The following is a 19,619-nucleotide window of genomic DNA, read 5'->3' as shown; positions in this document are numbered from 1 at the left end:
TATAATTTTGATGGAAACAATCAACTACATTAAAATGGTAAAGGAGCCCAGTGAGATGGGATTCAGAACCTGTATATAACCTAAACTTGCTTGATTTAGGGCTATTGCGTGACAGTAAGGACTGAGCGGGAGGGAAACAATAGTATAGTTCCGGGACTGTCAGACTAGTGTCCCCGCAACGATGCCACGTAAGTGATGTCAGTGTCCTGATGTTAAATGAAGACAAGGCAATACCCGATACCTCTCTGTAGGACCTTCCGTCAAGGTCATGGAACCTTCGGTCAACCGTAAATCGTTGAATGACAACCGGTTTTATTACGACGTTATTCTATTTTGTTGCACAAAGCCTAATTGGGTGTGGTTCTAGACTTACCTATAATCTATGGAATCTTTCATTTACACAATACATTTCTCTCCTCCAGAATTAAAACAAAAACATTCCTGATGCTGAATTCATATGAATAGAGCTGGCTGGACCTGCTTTTTTATATATCTAGGCTGGTTTTGTTTTCATTAAATAAATATATTCCACAGTCATGGCGCAGGACTGGGCGCCGTTGTACTAAACAACCATAGCGCTACTGTCGCAAGTCTATGTTAGGTATGGGAGTTGCGACCGCCTTAGCACTAAGATCGCTTTGTACAACGGCACCCTGGCCATTTGTGTGGTGCCCGCTCTAAAGTTACTGTTGAGGCTCGCATCTTAGTCCGGGCGTCAGAACAATATGTTTTGCCAGTATTATTTGGTGTATATGCAATGGCTGCCTGCCTGGTATTTATGTTGTGTTACCTAACAGAGACTTCCAAAAATCGGAGCATGGAAGTCAACGCCAGTAGTCAGGTACAAGAAAGGAACTATATTATTCAGATCCAAGACGAAGAAGCATTCAGATTATACACCTTGTTGAAGGCTACCACCTTCTTAACGACCACAGTGTGTGTCATCCGGTACGACAGGTTCTGGTTGGCTGGGTTCCAGCACCACGTGCTACAGACAGTGGGGCATGCGCAGAGGCAACTGCCTGTGATATCCATCAAGGGATGGCACGCCACTGCACGCGGCAGTAAAAGTAGGACAAGTGCTGATAGACTAACTTGGTTGGTATATATACTACGAGCGATGATAGACCAACTAGGTTGGTATATGCACTACGAGTGATGATAGACCAACTAGGTTGGTATATGCACTACGAGTGATGATAGACCAAATAGGTTGGTATATTCACTACGAGTGATGATAGACCAACTAGGTTGGTATATATACAACGAGCGATGATAGATCAACGTGAGCGTGTGTATGTGTGTGTGTCTGCTTGTACTAATCCGTACTGATGCCGATTCATACAGCTAGCATACTGAGATACCATGCCGCAGTTTAACATGTGTACTCAGGCACAGTATACTGACTCCGGGTCGACCAGTCCTTGTTTAAGTCCCTTAATGCCGAGCCCCAGACAGGGTAACAACAAGTACCATCTTTTAACGTCTTTTGGTATGACGCGGCCGGGAATAGAAACCCGGACCTTCCGCTCTCCGGGCAGAGGCTCTACCACTAGACCACGGAGGCGGCCCTTGTTGGAAGCGACGCTGGTGGCCCCTCATCGGCTGTCTGGTGTAAAATATTTCCATTATAGTTTAACAAATAGGAAGGCAGAGTGGTCTAAGCATTCGTGTCATTTCGGGATATTTCGTGTCATTTCGGAATGAGCTTATAGGTCACGGAAAGATGCGAATGGTGACGAATGTGGTCAAATGCGGAGTTGTGGCCCTTAGATATCAAGATCCGCTGCCCACATTAGGTTCACAATATAATTATACCACATGACTTGGAGATTAATATTCTTTAAAGATTGTTTTACGCCCAATTGAGTCTGTTTCGGTGGATAATCGAGGATGGTTATTCTCTGGCGTTGACATGATATTCAACTAGTATTTATTATTTAATATTAATATGGTAAACAAATAAATGTTTTAGACATGTTAGGGTTTTTATCTGTGGGTTTGTACGTCACAATATCGACAACTATCACCTCCTTAAGATAAACTTGGCTGCTGGTACTGAAATATTAGAGGTCCGAGCCACATCACACTTCCACAAGTAGGTTGATTAGCGTGCCCCAGGCTGAGCGCTCAGCACCCCCGCGATACTTCCAACACAAAGTGAATATACCTTACGATATATCAGGTAAGATGGTTTCCCTTGGATCTTAGTTCGGAATAAATTCCATTCTGGCTTTTATCACTCACAAGATAGTGTCATGGCTGTCTGCAAGAGGATTGCCTAACATGTGGTTACAGAATTGGAGCCAAGGGTGAAGCACACTCAAAGCAAAAGAAGATAAAAATTTACTTTTATAAAGCGAAATCTAATTCAGTCCAATGTTCTTGTCTCAAGTGCTTGCCTAAAGTTAAATGCGTGTCTGGAAATCCCAAAATAGCTTTCGAGAAAAAAACGAATCCGTGTTTAATTTCCATGTTTGAATGTTTGCATTCGAGGTTAAGAAATAACTAGAGAGACGAATAAACATTGTTGGAGAAACTAGAGACACATCTTTCTTCTTTGAAATTAAGTAAAAAAAAGTATTCAAACTTTGCAGCCAACGCTCCCTCCAAATCAGTTCGCTGTTTACATGATATAAGGACAGACACACGCAATGGGCTTGGTGTGGAGGGGTGTTGACGTTAGGGGTTTGTGTTCGGAACAACGTTCGTGAGACAGGCTACATAGTACAAAACAACATACCTACAGAAAATACTTGTCAGAAATTCAATAGCATCAGATCTTACACTAGAATTAAAGCCATGTTCACGTCCTATAGAATGTAGAAACGACACTCTTAATCCACAATAACTCACCACGGCTAATTTAAGTCCGCGTCCACTCATTCTGCGAGTGTCGAGACACCAACCAATGTTACCAGGGCCTTGAACAAGCCGTGCGAAGTATTGATGGCCAACTTGAATCGTTTGACAAAATGGACGCGTAGTATCTGGAATGAAGATATCTCCGTGGATGAGAAATAAATCACGTGTCGAAATGGTTGGAAGTCACCGAAATATTCCTTGGAAAAACGAATGACAGGTCTCCATGCACCAGTGCCAGACTGTCATCACCATGGCAACACGTACTGGCGAGTATCCAAAGACAAAAGTATAAGTCAACCACACGGCAGATCCTCCCAGAATGTGCACCATCTACGTGTAGTTCGAATAAAAACTCGTGTCGTCATATGTATGACTTCTTGTACCCGGGGTACAACGTTGGGGCGGTATGCAGTGTTAATGTACTATACAGATGTGTGTGAGTCCCGAGCATATACTCGAAGGGAGCTGTGACCCTAAGGCCACTATTGTATGTTTGGCTCAGTAAGATACATATGTGTTACATACATACTGAGTACCAACACAGGGACGTTGCTTGTAAGAAGGCCCCCAGAGTCCACGTAGCTGATGGCCCTATGGCCCGTGGCCAGCAGAAACAGCAGAGTCTACAATCGCTGCTTGGAGTAAGTGGACGGGTGACAGTTGTTACATATTAACCATAACAGCTGGGTTCTTGTCCAACCAATTTGATGAAGACAGACTAATATTTCGGTCACAGGGTTGTTGTCCAGTCAATTTGTAGAAGACCACCCACACTCCACACCATACCACCCACACTCCCCACCATACCACCCACACTCCACACCATACCACCCACACTCCACACCATACCCTCCACACTCCACACCATACCACCCACACCACCCACCATACCACCCACACTCCACACCACACCACCCACACCACCCACACTCCACACCATACCCTCCACACCACCCACACTCCACACCATACCCTCCACACCACCCACACTCCACACCATACAACCCACACTCCACGCCATACCACCCACACTCCACACCACACCACCCACACTCCACACCATACCACCCACTCCCCACACCATACCACCCACACTCCACACCATACCACCCACACTCCACACCATACCAACCACACTCCACACCATACCACCCACAGTCCACACCACACCACCCACACTCCACACCATACCACCCACACTCCACACCATACCACCCACACTCCACACAATACCACCCACACTCCACACCATACCACCCACACTCCACTCCACACCATACCACCCACGCTCCACACCATACCACCCACACTCCACACCATACCAACCACACTCCACGGGTGGACGGGTGACAGTTGTTACATATTAACCATAACAGCTGGGTTCTTGTCCAACCAATTTGATGAAGACAGACTAATATTTCGGTCACAGGGTTGTTGTCCAGTCAATTTGTAGAAGACCACCCACACTCCACACCATACCACCCACACTCCCCACCATACCACCCACACTCCCCACCATACCACCCACACTCCCCACCATACCACCCACACTCCACACCATACCACCCACACTCCACACCATACCCTCCACACTCCACACCATACCACCCACACCACCCACCATACCACCCACACTCCACACCACACCACCCACACTCCACACCATACCCTCCACACCACCCACACTCCACACCATACCCTCCACACCACCCACACTCCACACCATACAACCCACACTCCACGCCATACCACCCACACTCCACACCACACCACCCACACTCCACACCATACCACCCACTCCCCACACCATACCACCCACACTCCACACCATACCACCCACACTCCACACCATACCACCCACACTCCACACCATACCACCCACAGTCCACACCACACCACCCACGCTCCACACCATACCACCCACACTCCACACCATACTACCCACACTCCACACAATACCACCCACACTCCACACCATACCACCCACACTCCACTCCACACCATACCACCCACGCTCCACACCATACCACCCACACTCCACACCATACCAACCACACTCCACACCACACCACACCACCCACGCTCCACACCACACCACCCACGCTCCCCACCATACCACCCAGGCTCCACACCATACCACCCACACTCCACACCATACCAACCACACTCCACACCACACCCCCCACGCTCCACACCATACCACCCACACTCCACACCATACAACCCACACTCCCCACCATACCACCCACACCCACACTCCACACCATACAACCCACACTCCCCACCATACCACCCACACTCCCCACCACACCACCCACACTCCACACCATACCACCCACACTCCACACCATACAACCCACACTCCCCACCATACCACCCACACCCACACTCCACACCATACAACCCACACTCCCCACCATACCACCCACACTCCACACCATACCACCCACACTCCACACCATACCATCCCCACTCCCCACCATACCACCCACACTCCACACCATACCACCCACACTCCACACCATACCACCCACACTCCACACCACACCACCCACACCACCCACCACACCACCCACACTCCACACCATACCACCCACACTCCACACAGCACCACCCACACTCCACACCATACCCTCCACACCACCCACACTCCACACCATACCACCCACACTCCACACCATACCAACCACACTCCACACCACACCACCCACACTCCACACCATACCACCCACTCCCCACACCATACCACCCACACTCCACACCATACCACCCACACTCCACATCATACCACCCACACTCCACACCATACCAACCACACTCCACACCATACCACCCACACTCCACACCATACCACCCACACTCCACACCATACCACCCACACTCCACACCACACCACCCACACTCCACTCCACACCATACCACCCACGCTCCACACCATACCACCCACACTCCACACCATACCAACCACACTCCACACCACACCACCCACACTCCACACCACACCACCCACACTCCCCACCACACCACCCACACTCCCCACCATACATTCAGCTCTACCCAGAAAACTAGTTGACTGTAATGGGTGGTTAAACAGTCGTTGTAAGGCCGTCATGAGAATGCAGTTGTCTGGTCAAATTGTCCGCACATGATCCAGCTTATTCTTTCATAATCTGCACAGTCAATTCCTCGGGTATTGCTAAATTGCGTGCTGCGAAGTATATTTTCCCCTAAATTTATCTTTCATATCAAGTAGGTATGCCCAGAATGCCGGTATGTTTCAGCATCTCATATCCAGATTTAAACAGCTGCCAACATTTTATAACTAATATAAACAACAGAAATTCTTTCAAACTGAGGCTCAGTATACAGTATTCCGTATCACCCTGCCCTCAGAGTCAAGCTTTGGTGTGAGTCAAACCCGGAAACAGCCCTACCACTAGGACGTGAATAATGACTCAACAACCGCCCATACTATATACTCATCATCTAGCTTGTCAACTTCAGTAACTTATATATCGACCCGTGAAGATCCGGGTTAGAATAGGTCGTCAGCAACCCATGCTTGCCGTGAAAGTCGACTATGCTTGTCGTAAGAGGTGGCAAACGAGATTGAGTGATCAGAATCGCTGACGTGGTTGATATACTAGTATGTCATCGTAGCCCAGTTGCGTGGATCGATGCTCGTGATGTCAGTCACTGGATTGTCTGGTCCAGATTCGATTTTTTACAGACCGCCGTCATATAGCTGGAATATTGCTGAGTGCGGCGTTAAACAACAAACACACAAACAGTAACTAATCTCGATAATATCACACGTAAACCAACCCTGGCGTCCATACAGATTCTACAATATGGGTGTCTGTATTTAGGCTATAATAATGATGATGATGATGATGATGATGATGATGATGATAATAAGCATCGTGCCTCAGGGATATGAAATACATGATCTAACCGTTCAGGGCAAATACTGATGTGTCTGAACAACCCCTCCCCTCCATGTAATCTGTAACCCCCCTCACAGCAACCCTTGTCACTAGGCACTCAGAATCTATGCGGAACAGCCCTCGTATTTCACCTTTACCACCCCAGTGTAAATTACATAAGCCCTACAGGTCAGCAATCACATTTTCTACAACCCCCCTCTGCCACCGGTAGCGCAAGGGGGAGCTGAGGTGCAATCGCACGTAGATACAAGGACTGTAATAGATGGTTTCCCTATCAATAACTTTAACTCGCCAGCCACTTGTTTACTTTCACTCTATTTTCGTCATCGCAGACATCAGAGCCAGGGAATTTGTTTTGGAGGGAACTAAAATGAGGGGGCGTAAAAACATTCCTTGACTCGTCCCACTTCAAGGCTTTGAGAATATTAATGAAATCTTTGCAGAACAATGTTGTGGTCTTATACTGGCACAGGGTACGTATATGCTACGGCGCCAAGTATAAATGTCCCTCTTATCGTTATCAGGCATGGGTTACGTGTGTTCAGATTATATTTCTCTGCTATGGGACCCCCTCGCTACTTCCCACTCTAACTCCAGGGGCAAGAATTTAGGGAAGGCGAGCGACAGACGCTGTCTGTGGGTGTCCGGTTACTTCTCGTTGTGTACTCGAAGCTGTCAAAGTTTAATAACTTAATTTAACCTGATAAGAGGGAAATTTGTTGTGAACTATGTATAAAGTCAACTCACTTTTACCTATGAGAGGCTGACCTTGAAAATATTAAGAACGACCTAGACACGATCGTATTTCATACATGTAACTGAAATACGATATGATGAGTGTCTTCAGGTATCGCTTCATCAAAGGCGATGAGCAAAAAACTAAAACACAGATTTTACATCTGTGTTTTGATCGCACACCGTGAAACAAATCTTGTTTAGGAATCTTGACTTTGTTCACCCTAGCGTTTACAGAAACTTTGAAACATGTTTAGAGAAGCATGCGTAAGGAGAAGCGTCAAGGGTTAGTACGAGAGAGATGTTGAGAGAGTGTCTTGGTAGGGACTCACCCTTTGTATAGCCAATTGTTGTCCAAATTCCCGACCCCCTTGTAGTCGGAACCCCCATGGGATCTCGGGTCCCGATCGTTGTAGCCATATTGTCTCCATGACGGAACCTCTCCCCTCACCAAGCCGGCTGTTTGCCCGCTGAAAGTAAGATGGTAGCCACTGTTAAACTGACGAAACGATGAGGTGCAGGCAGAAGATGCTCCTCTGGCTAAATATAGAAATGCCGGTTTCCATGGAAACCCTTCCCGTGTACTTACCTCTGATGCGTTTAAGCTTAATTTCCTTATTTCACTAGTTCACCATTAAGCCTCCATCACCCCTCAATGCATTGAACGTCGATGATGTCACTTCCTTTGAGCCAATGTCGTATGAAAATACTTTAAAATGCCCCTTGTTGTGAACAGCCCTTAATTTCTTCTGTAAACGTGTAAACTACATCCGTTTAAAAACCTTTTTGATAACAGAACTTTGGGGTATCGTTTAAAGACAGTTTGTCTGACGTAACTCCGACTCTCAGTCACAACACTGTTCCGCGATCACTACTCAGTCTTACACAAGAGCAAACTTTCATTTCAAACACGGACGTTTAGTCACGCAGATCAAATTGGCAACAAAACGAGGTGGAATACAAATTGTAATAGTTAATTGCACTCTCTTTCAGTTATCAGCGCCAAAGTTAGAAGACAATCGACTTCGTGACTAGGGTCCTCGCTATAAGACCAGAACACATACAATAGCGACTATAGTTCTTGGCTATAAGAACACAATCGCTATGACGCGATCACTTGGCACCTGGCGTAGAATGTTTAGGATCTACCACAGTGTTGACAGTTTGTTATGTATTAGGAGGTGGTTGGACTCAAGTGCTTGCTTACATTTGCTGCGGTATTTCGCACCTTCAGTTTCGTAACACGTGGACAATTACGTTCAGGGGCGCGATGTTCAGTCGACTGTGGAATTGATCTAGAGTATGATTGCTCCTTGTAATAAGAACAGGCTTCGTGTTTCAAGTAGGACCTTCTTACCATACAAGGCCGTTGTGTGTTTATTCACGGACATGTTCAGGGAGTGGTCATCTCATATAGGGAGGAGTTGGGTGTGGTTCTAGACTAATATGCAGTTTATGAAATCTGTTAATACACAATACATTTCTCTCCTCCAAAATTGAAACAGATAATTTTCCTGATGATAATTTCATATATGTAGAATAGAGTTGCCTAGACTTGATTTTATCTATATCTAGATTGTTTTTGTTTTTATGAAAAAATATATTTCACAGTCAAGGTGAGGACTAGGTGTGGTCAGTGGAAGCTATATTTTATCCCAAGAAGCCTTTTTTTCAAATATATACAGGTGTTTTTTAATGAGCTTCCCTAAGAGGCCAAATTAGTTTACTATTAACACCACTTAAATAATGTCTCATCTAATATTTGTCCATAGTGATTATTCTCTCTCTGTCTCTCTCTCTGTGTGTCTGTGTGTCTGTCTGTCTGTCTGTCTCTCTCTCTCTCTCTCTCTCTCTCTCTCTCTCTCTCTCCACATAAACTTTTAAACTTTGGCCAGCAGTAATTGCATATTGTCTTACGCCACAGTCAAAGGAATTGCAGAATCTGAGCGAGGTAGACCAATGGTTGACCTCATGAGCATGAACCAGGTCACAAATGTCATGTTAACACCCGATTCTCATTATTCGCTCATTTGGTTGATGCATGTCATCGATCCCAATTGCGTGGATCGATGCTCATGATGTCAATCACTGGACTGTCTGGTCCAGACTCGATTATTTACAGACCGCCTTCATATAGCTGGAATATTGCTGTGTGCGGCGTTAAACAACAAACAAACAAACAAACAAACAAATAATCGTCCATTACAACAAGCGTGAGATACTGGGGGTTTATTCTGCCCCAGATTCCCCACGTGGTGTTTCGACATGGGTTACATGGAATGCGGTAATCAGAAAGTTACATTTTTTTCCGAAAAATAGAAAAAAGGTTGCACACGCAGTGCATACACGTCATTACACACACGTCATTACACAATATAGACATCACTACCTACTTTACCAGGGTTGTGAGGTCATCTCTCAAACACAGCAAGCAATAATGTATACAACAGCACTGTGTGCCGTGGCACCTTGGCAAGTCCTGAGGACAATCAAACATGTATCGAGTAATCCGTAGTTCGAGACAAACGGAATGTCGATACATTAGACCATGGTGCCTGATATGGGTTCTTACGGGACCATAAAGTCACATCGTCTTAATGATAACTCGAGTTATATTGGAATTCGAGTAAACGATGTTTTATTATATATTTGAGTGAGTGAGTGGGTATGGTTTTACGCCGCGTTTAGAAATATTCTATCAATATGTCGGCCGGGGACAACAGAAATGGGCTTCATACATGTGGTGAAGCGAACCTGGGACATCGTAGTCCAAAGTCACCTGGTCACCTATTACCAAAATATACATAATATAATTTCACTTTATTAGCATTGCCTAAAAAAAAATATGTTTACTCGCTTTCACTTTTAACCTCAGTAAATATACATTCACAACCTCAATGGCACGACAAGGCTCAAGCCTATGACAAGGTTCAACAATCACGACCTTCATATTTATCTCAACCACAGCAATTGATTGACATTGATCACATATTTCACATAGCGACATGCAGGTTGTGTATATTATCAGTACAGCTGGCAGGTGCAGACACACATTTCACTGTACAAACAAATTCCTACAACATGTATCATTGGTACGCGACTAAGCGATGGGAAACAATTTCAACATGTGTACTCTACCTTTGTTCTGTCGCCGCCCTGCACGGCTGGCGTCTACGAGTGTATTGTTGTTAAAGACGGCGGACGATAAATTACATGTTATTAAACCGAGACGATATCAGGTTGCATAATAATTTGATTTGGCTGACGTCAGTGAAAATATGACTGAAACAGGTTATACGTTTGTAAATATTTTGGACACGTTTGTGTAAAATTAAATCTATGTTTCATGTACAAAGATAAATCCTACTGGGACTGTGATATTAGGGGTAGTTTGTTTCACAGTCCCTGAACGATATCATTTTCCCTTCCGCCCAGACTTTTCTGTAATGCAAAAGCCCTAACTGAAGCAAGTCTAGATTTCACTCTACATCTTCCTTCTCACTGGGGCTCCTTTTCAATTTAAATGGAGTTTTTTGTTTCTATCAAAATTATATATTTTCAGAGACTAAGCGTCGTCTATATGAGGGACTGTAGTCTGCATTTTGTTGTATTTGATTGAGCAGAAGCTACAATCGGTATTGTGTGATGCTCAACGTTATATGGAGTTAAAACATTCTATATTGCACGTGTTAAACAGCTGACTACTTTATATAAGTACAACAGACCATTGGTTTTGAATACTTGATAATATATGCTGGTATTTTAATGTATATAGCTGGTCTAGACCTGCCAGTCAATTGTATGGGTCTGTGATCAGGAGATATTTGACTTTAACGGCTGTGCCACTAGTTTGATGAAAAATCAATACTCGCTGTGAAGTAGAATGTAGGGCGCATATGTATAAACAATACCTGGGATATGTCACGGAGACTGAACGTTAGTGCGGCGCACATATCATCAACGCGTTCAGGTACAGATGATGTAGGTATAGGGACACGTCCTACTCTGTATCAAGGACAAATACGTATATAGTAAAACCCCGTTAATTTAATTCCCTCTGGTATAGTCCGGATTAACAAATTTCCGGATTAACGAATTATTGGTACGAAGTAATTTCACTTTGTGTACAAATACTCGTCCGGAAAGTAGTGTTTCCGAAATACCGAAATAAGAAGGCTTCACAATAATCTTATACATACTGATGTGGCATTGCCTTGGAAACAGTAAGAAAACATGGAGTAAATGTAATTCTATTACTGCCCTATATTAATGTACTAATATAACAACAACTGATAATAATAGTTATCATAATGCATTTATCTAACACCTAAATTCTTTCAAAACATGTTCTTTGTACCTCCCATGAAACGCATCTGTCAAATAGCTTTGAAACTATGTTGTCCATTCCTTTGAAAGTATTGAAGGTACCATATGGAAATACATGCCCAGCACGATTAAACACGTTCAGGTAATACATGCAGTAATTCTACTACTTTGACATAAATGATTTCGTTTAAATATTTTCTAAATGGGTACCACATGATCAAACGTTAAATTCAAACCAAAAGTAAACAAACGATCGAACACATTTGCAAATAAACATAGTCCCACCTGCTCTTGACTGCCAGCAGAACGCGCGACTGTTTTAGGTATTGTCCTAGTGAGCGTGCTGACTGACTCGGCATACTAACTGCATCAGCACGGAGCCTTACTGTACCCCGACGACGCTCTGTCATCTAAACGTCGGCTTCAGTTGTTTAATTGACCATATTGACTTTGTAATACATTCGTATCAGTCTGTCAGATATACGACAAGCTAACTGACTTGAAATATAAAGGCTTATATCAGGACTCAGACGATATTAGATGTGTTATTATTATGAGCATTTATCTATAACCATGGTATTGCGTTATGACATAAATTAATCATTTGAAATAACTGTCAAAATTAGAAATTAGACACGTTAAAAGTGAACTTACCGCTTGTATATGATTCTCGGCTACTCCCATCAGTAGTGTTATAAACGGACATCAACAGCTGATGCTGGGAAGCGTATCACAGGTTGACGGAGGAAACACACCTCGGGAATAAGGGGGGTCATGTGACCTTACGCATGGAAGTTCCGCTCCGGTGCTGACCAGGAAATAGCTCTTTAATCGGTTATTGTGATGTTGATGTGGAAGAATGCCGCCCTCAGACAGAGATTTTCCGGCGACTGTTCGACTCCGATCAAAGTTGCACGGCTTATGTGAGAGGCGACAGAGAGTATAGATCCCTCTCAGCGGCGTGTGACACGGGGTGAGACAGAGTGAGATATTCACCCCGGGGGTTCTCAGGGTACAACGGTAATCGCGGTAGCGGGGGTGTCAACTTCGCAATCACGTGGCGTACTGGTCGAATTCCAGAATACTTTAAGTAAAGCTTGGAAATTCGACCATTGTATAATGGAGGTGACTGGAGTGTCAGAATTCCTTTAAGGATAATGCTTTAATACCTCGGTCTTAACTTGGCACAGATGCTTGCCAAGAAGCAAATAGTTATTTTAGATATAATCTTTGAGATTTATCTGTTTTTGTGAAAGGACTATCGTACTCTACTTATGGTTGAGAACTGATTTAATTTATGAATGGATCCTTGTAATGCTGAAAGAAATTCGTGGATAGTTAGACCCGATTCTCTGTTCTTAGTTAGCGGTGGTTGTAACCTACCATGGTATGTATTAAAGTATTATGAAAATGTGTAAAGAAATCAAACCTAGGCCCTCTAACAAGTGGATACCTAATCGTCTCGATCAAAATGAGGCTACTTTGTTGATGTTAATCATGATGCGGGATTATGTTGGTTTGGTTGGTTGTCTTACGCCGCACTCAGCAATATTCCAGCTATATGACGGCGGTCTGTAAATAATCAAGTCTGGTCCAGACAATCCAGTGATTGATATCATGAGCATCGATCTACGCAACTGGGATACGATGACATGCATCAACCAAGTCAGCGACCTTGACCACCCGATCCCGTTAGTCGCCTTTTACGACAAGCATAGTCGCCTTTTACGACAAGCATGGGTTGCTGAAGACCTGGTGTATGTGGGTGGTACTGAGGGTGGGGGTATGTGGGTGGTGTTGAGGGTGGGGGGTATGTGGGTGGTGTTTAGGTTGGTGTATGTTGTTGGTGTTGAGGTTGGGGGTATGTGGGTGGTGTTGAGGGGGGGTATGTGGGTGGTGTTGCGGGTGGGGGGTATGTGGGTGGTACTGAGGGTGGGGGTATGTGGGTGGTGCCGAGGGTGGGGTATGTGGGTGGTGTTGGGGGGGGGGGGGGGGGGTATGTGGGTGGTGTTGAGGTTGGTGTATGTTGATGGTGTTGAGGTTGGGGGTATGTGGGTGGTGTTGAGGGTGGGGGGTATGTGGGTGGTACTGAGGGTGGGGGTATGTGGGTGGTGCCGAGGGGGGGGGGTATGTGGGTGGTGTTGAGGGGGGGGGGGGTATGTGGGTGGTGTTGAGGGTGGGGGTATGTGTGTGGTGTTGAGGTTGGTGTATGTGGGTGGTACTGAGGGTGGGGTATGTGAGTGGTGCCGAGGGTGGGGTATGTGAGTGGTGCCGAGGGTTTGGTATGTGAGTGGTGCCGAGGGTGGGGTATGTGGGTGGTACTGAGGGTGGGGGTATGTGGATGGTGTTGAGGGTGGGGTATGTGGGTGGTACTGAGGGTGGGGTATGTGAGTGGTGCCGAGGGTGGGGTATGTGAGTGGTGCCGAGGGTGGGGTATGTGAGTGGTGCCGAGGGTGGGGTATGTGAGTGGTGCCGAGGGTGGGGAATGTGGGTTGTACTGAGGGTGGGGGTATGTGGATGGTGTTGAGGGTGGGGTATGTGGGTGGTGCCGAGGGTGGGGTATGTGGATGGTGTTGCGGTTTGGGTATGTTGGTGGTACTGAGGGTGGGGGTATGTGAGTGGTGCCGAGGGTTGGGGTATGTCGGTGGTGCCGAGGGTTGGGGTATGTGAGTGGTGCCGAGGGTGGGGTATGTGAGTGGTGCCGAGGGTGGGGAATGTGGGTTGTACTGGGGGTGGGGGTATGTGGATGGTGTTCAGGGTGGGGTATGTGGGTGGTGCCGAGGGTGGGGTATGTGGATGGTGTTGCGGTTGGGGTATGTTGGTGGTACAGAGGGTGGGGGTATGTGAGTGGTGCCGAGGGTTTGGGTATGTGAGTGGTGCCGAGGGTGGGGAATGTGGGTTGTACTGAGGGTGGGGGTATGTGTGTGGTGCCGAGGGTGGGAAATGTGGGTTGTACCGAGGGTGGGGGTATGTGGATGCTGTTGAGGGTGGGGGTATGTGGGGTGGTACTGAGGGTGGGGTTATGTTGGTGGTACTGAGGCTTGGGGTATGTGAGTGGTGCCGAGGGTTGGGGTATGTCGGTGGTGCTGGGGGTTGGGTGTACCTGTCTTGTACATATATCATGAAAGGATGAATTGAAGGCAATTTCGATTGTACCGACATACCTGTTAATGTTATGTTAAAACATACATGTACTCATGTTTTGCAACGTGTTCCTGCTTTTAGAGCGAGGCAGGAAGTATTTGTTAAAAAAGATTATATGTTCCAGAAAATACTGCTGGAAATGCTGAATGTTTGGAAAAAAAAGCTTATTGTAAAAAGAGAAATTATTCGGCAACGTCTGTCAGAAAAAAATCAACATCATGTGTGTATTGAAACAGTAACCGAAACAATCTTATGACTTAAAGAAAACTCTTATGCATTGGCTCCCACTCCCATCCCAGAATACTAAATGGTTGGCCGTATCCTTAAAGAGAAGGAGACGGCCTGTGGTGCTGGGTGTTAAATACCTGCACATGACGACTATAATACTCGCGTGGCCGTAACAGAATTGACATGAGACATTGTTCGTCCTACATGACTGTCGGCGATAATATTCTTGGCATTTTGCACGACCTGGTTTAAAAGCTAATGACACCCCACCTATGAATTAACATTTAACTTCTATGACGCTTAAAACGCGGGAATCTTTCAGAAAAGTCAAAGCACTCCACCAACGCACACTTCATTGAAGAGTTTTCTGAAAGATTAAATCACTTCTACCCGGGGTTGAAAAAACGATCCTCCGTCAATAAAGCAACTGACCGAAAACTAATTTATCCCATTAACATTTATGCGACTCACATATATCTTCAGTCACACGGGTTAAACGATGCGTGACAATTGAAAGTGCTCCCTAGGGCATGCACGGACAATATTTATCGCAGTGATGTCATCAAAACTCATGAAATTGAAACCGTCCACCTACACTGTAGGGTTCCACTGCGCATGTGTTAATATTACCCCACTAGGGGTCGCTGAGTGCGCATTCCGATCTGGCATAGATGACACGAGGTCATGAGGTCACAGTCTAGTTATGGCTACACGAAGAAGTGAGCAGTTTGTGTTAAAAGGCACAAAGAGAGTGATGTGCTTCAAGTGTCAGTGTATGAATCATTTGTTGCACGTTTTCGCGTGGTAAATATTAGTCAGTAAATAGTTTTGTATGACTGACATCCGAGATTGATTGATTGATTGATTGATTGATTGATTGATTGATTGATCTTTGACTTTTCATTTGTACGATCAGATGTCAAAATAACTGACCTGGCATTTTGTGAAAAGAACATACCCATGGACACTGATGTAATGGGTAGAGTGAGTGAGTGAGTTTGGTTTAACGCCGCTTTTAACAGTATTCCAGTTATATCGCGGCGAGTCAGCTTAATGTTGGAGGAAAGCCCGAAGTGGTGTAGGTCTCAGACGTTTACCACTTCGGTGAAACACACGAGCACGGGTATTGTGCTGACAAACCTAGAAACATAATCGGGGCTTACCGGTGATTCGAACCCACAATCACAGGTTTCTGGCGTGCCTAAGGGACGCAACTCTGCACAGGGAATCGCGGGGCCTTAGACGGCTGGGCCACCTGTGCCCCCTAATGGGTAGTAGTCAGTCATTACGCCTACCGGACGAATTAAGTGACCGACTTCGGGTGTTTCCGGGTTAGAATTGGTCCCCAGCAACCTAATAGATCGGGTTGTCATGCTCCGCCGCCATATAGCTGGAACATTTGTTAGTACGGCGTTAAACCAGAAACAAACAATCAAACAAATAAACAAACAAACGAAGAACCAGGCGTAGTGGTACTTGACGTTGACGCAAGGGCACATACATGTATGGCTAAATAAGGCCTTTGGCTATAGTAGTCGGCGGTATTGTCTCTGGAGGTAGCTGTCGGCGGTATTGTCTCTGGTGCATGGTTGTAGTCGGCAGTATTGTCTCTGGAGGTAGCTGTCGGCGGTATTGTCTCTGGAGGTAGCTGTCGGCGGTATTGTCTCTGGTGCATGGTAGTAGTCGGCAGTATTGTCTCTGGAGGTAGCAGTCGGCGGTATTGTCTCTGGAGGTAGCTGTCGGCAGTATTGTCTCTGGAGGTAGCAGTCGGCGGTATTGTCTCTGGAGGTAGCTGTCGGCGGTATTGTCTCTGGAGGTAGCTGTCGGCGGTATTGTCTCTGGAGGTAGCTGTCGGCGGTATTGTCCCTGGAGGTAGCTGTCGGCGGTATTGTCTCTGGTGCATGGTTGTAGTCGGCAGTATTGTCTCTCGAGGTTGTAGTCGGCAGTATTGTCTCTGGAGGTAGCTGTCGGCGGTATTGTCTCTGGTGCATGGTTGTAGTCGGCAGTATTGTCTCTCGAGGTTGTAGTCGGCAGTATTGTCTCTCGAGGTAGCCATCGGCGGTATTGTCTCTGGTGCATGGTTGTAGTCGGCAGTATTGTCTCTCGAGGTTGTAGTCGGCAGTATTGTCTCTGGAGGTAGCTGTCGGCGGTATTGTCTCTGGTGCATGGTTGTAGTCGGCAGTATTGTCTCTCGAGGTTGTAGTCGGCAGTATTGTCTCTGGAGGTAGCTGTCGGCGGTATTGTCTCTGGTGCATGGTTGTAGTCGGCAGTATTGTCTCTCGAGGTTGTAGTCGGCAGTATTGTCCCTCGACGTAGTAGTCGGCGGTATTGTCTCTCGAGGTAGTAGTCGGCGGTATTGTCTCTCGAGGTTGTAGTCGGCGGTATTGCCTCTCGACGTAGTAGTCGGCAGTATTGTCTCTCGAGGTTGTAGTCGGCAGTATTGTCTCTCGAGGTTGTAGTCGGCGGTATTGTCTCTCGAGGTTGTAGTCGGCAGTATTGTCTCTCGACGTAGTAGTCGGCAGTATTGTCTCTCGAGGTTGTAGTCGGCAGTATTGTCTCTCGAGGTAGTAGTCGGCGGTATTGTCTCTCGACGTAGTAGTCGGCAGTATTGTCTCTCGAGGTAGTAGTCGGCAGTATGGTCTCTCGACGTAGTAGTCGGCGGTATGGTCTCTCGAGGTAGTAGTCGGCAGTATTGTCTCTCGAGGTAGTAGTCGGCGGTATGGTCTCTCGAGGTAGTAGTCGGCAGTATGGTCTCTCGACGTAGTAGTCGGCGGTATGGTCTCTCGAGGTAGTAGTCGGCAGTATAGTCTCTCGGGGTAGTAGTCGGCGGTATTGCCTCTCGACGTAGTAGTCGGCAGTATTGTCTCTCGACGTAGTAGTCGGCAGAATTGTCTCTCGAGGTAGTAGTCGGCGGTATTGTCTCTCGACGTAGTAGTCGGCAGTATGGTCTCTCGACGTAGTAGTCGGCGGTATGGTCTCTCGAGGTAGTAGTCGGCAGTATTGTCTCTCGAGGTAGTAGTCGGCAGTATGGTCTCTCGACGTAGTAGTCGGCGGTATGGTCTCTCGAGGTAGTAGTCGGCAGTATTGTCTCTCGAGGTAGTAGTCGGCGGTATGGTCTCTCGAGGTAGTAGTCGGCGGTATTGTCTCTCGAGGTAGTAGTCGGCGGTATGGTCTCTCGAGGTAGTAGTCGGCAGTATAGTCTCTCGGGGTAGTAGTCGGCGGTATTGTCTCTCGAGGTAGTAGTCGGCGGTATGGTCTCTGGTGGTTGTTGTCGGCTGTAATGTTTATGGCGGTTGTCGTCGGTGGTATGGTCTCTGGTGCATGGTTGTCGTCGGTGGTATGGTCTCTGGTGCATGGTTGTCGTCGGCGGTATGGTCTCTGGCGGTTGTAGTCGGCGGTATGGCCTCTGGGGGTAGTAGTCGGCGATATGGTCTCTGGCGGTTGTAGTCTCTGGTACTGTCTCTGGAGGTCTTTTTGGTATTGTCTACTTTTTGTTATAATCGGCAGAATAGTCTGTGTCGGTATAAGTCGGCGGTATTGTATTACCCGGTATTGTATTAAGCGGCGGTATTGTATTAGGAGGCAGTATTGTTTTAGGCGGCAGTATTGTATAAAGTGGCGGTATTGTAAAAGGCGGCAGTATCCGGAATAGTGGTTTCTAATTCGCCACAACAGACAGAATATACACATTGTCTTTATAATTCCCTTACTCAACACAATGTTTAACCTTATAATTAAACGATTTGTATCACATTACATGATTCCTAGCAACAAGTCCAACCATTGTCTCACTGAATACAGATACCTGTAACTAATTATGATGATGACAACAACACTACCGATACAAAGGATAACAACAATGATCATCACAATGGTGCTGCTGATGCTGAGGATAATGACAATACTGATGACGATGACGATGATCCGTATTGTTTCGCTGCTTATCAACTCCTCATGACTTATCAGGTTAATGGGGCGGGTATTGAGCCCCACATCTGTGTGTAATTCCCTTACAGTAGCATCACCTCCCTGCTTCCTACACGTGGAGAGATAGCTCCCTCTTGTGCCGTCTGTACACCTTCCGGATGTGTATCTGCTAATACCTTCAGGTGCTGACCATCCTTGCACCCTATAAGACAAGACCAGGCCGCGTCATTGGCACAGTTTCTTTCATATGCGATAGTAGACTAACATTTAGTCTCTGAAATCGTATATTACACAATATCCTTCTTGACTCTAAAATTAAAAACAAATTCCCTATCCTGATTTCAGAGTGGAATAGCTTGAGCTGGCTAGACTTGCTTTTGTATGTATTTCTAGATTTTTTTTTTTTCATAAAATAAATATATTCCACGGTCATGGTGCAGGACTAAT

General features: G+C 46.1%; 1 protein-coding gene across 5 annotated transcripts in view; it reads right to left on the bottom strand.

Moving 5' to 3' along the window:
* The window catches only part of LOC124138691 (ena/VASP-like protein), a 65,763-nt gene extending 52,984 nt beyond the window's left edge, over positions 1-12,779 (bottom strand). For 2 of the 5 annotated variants that reach the window (XM_046505480.2, XM_048382707.1), the window contains exons 1-2: positions 12,528-12,777; positions 7,880-8,017 (exon numbers count right to left, since the gene is read on the bottom strand). In XM_046505480.2, coding sequence (XP_046361436.2) covers positions 7,880-8,017; positions 12,528-12,557 — 168 coding nt within the window. In that variant the 5' untranslated portion in view covers positions 12,558-12,777. Of the gene's footprint in view, positions 1-7,879; positions 8,018-12,158; positions 12,246-12,527 lie in introns of those variants that run through there. The other 3 variants (XM_048382706.1, XM_046505497.2, XM_046505488.2) reach the window with 3 other exon arrangements.
* Between the last annotated feature and the right edge of the window lie 6,840 nt (positions 12,780-19,619).

Source organism: Haliotis rufescens, unplaced genomic scaffold (assembly GCF_023055435.1).
Source record: "Haliotis rufescens isolate VD_foot unplaced genomic scaffold, xgHalRufe1.0.p SCAF_40, whole genome shotgun sequence".
NCBI lineage: Eukaryota > Metazoa > Mollusca > Gastropoda > Lepetellida > Haliotidae > Haliotis > Haliotis rufescens.
Note: the sequence above shows the minus strand (reverse complement) of the source record. Positions and strands in the feature narration are given on the sequence as shown.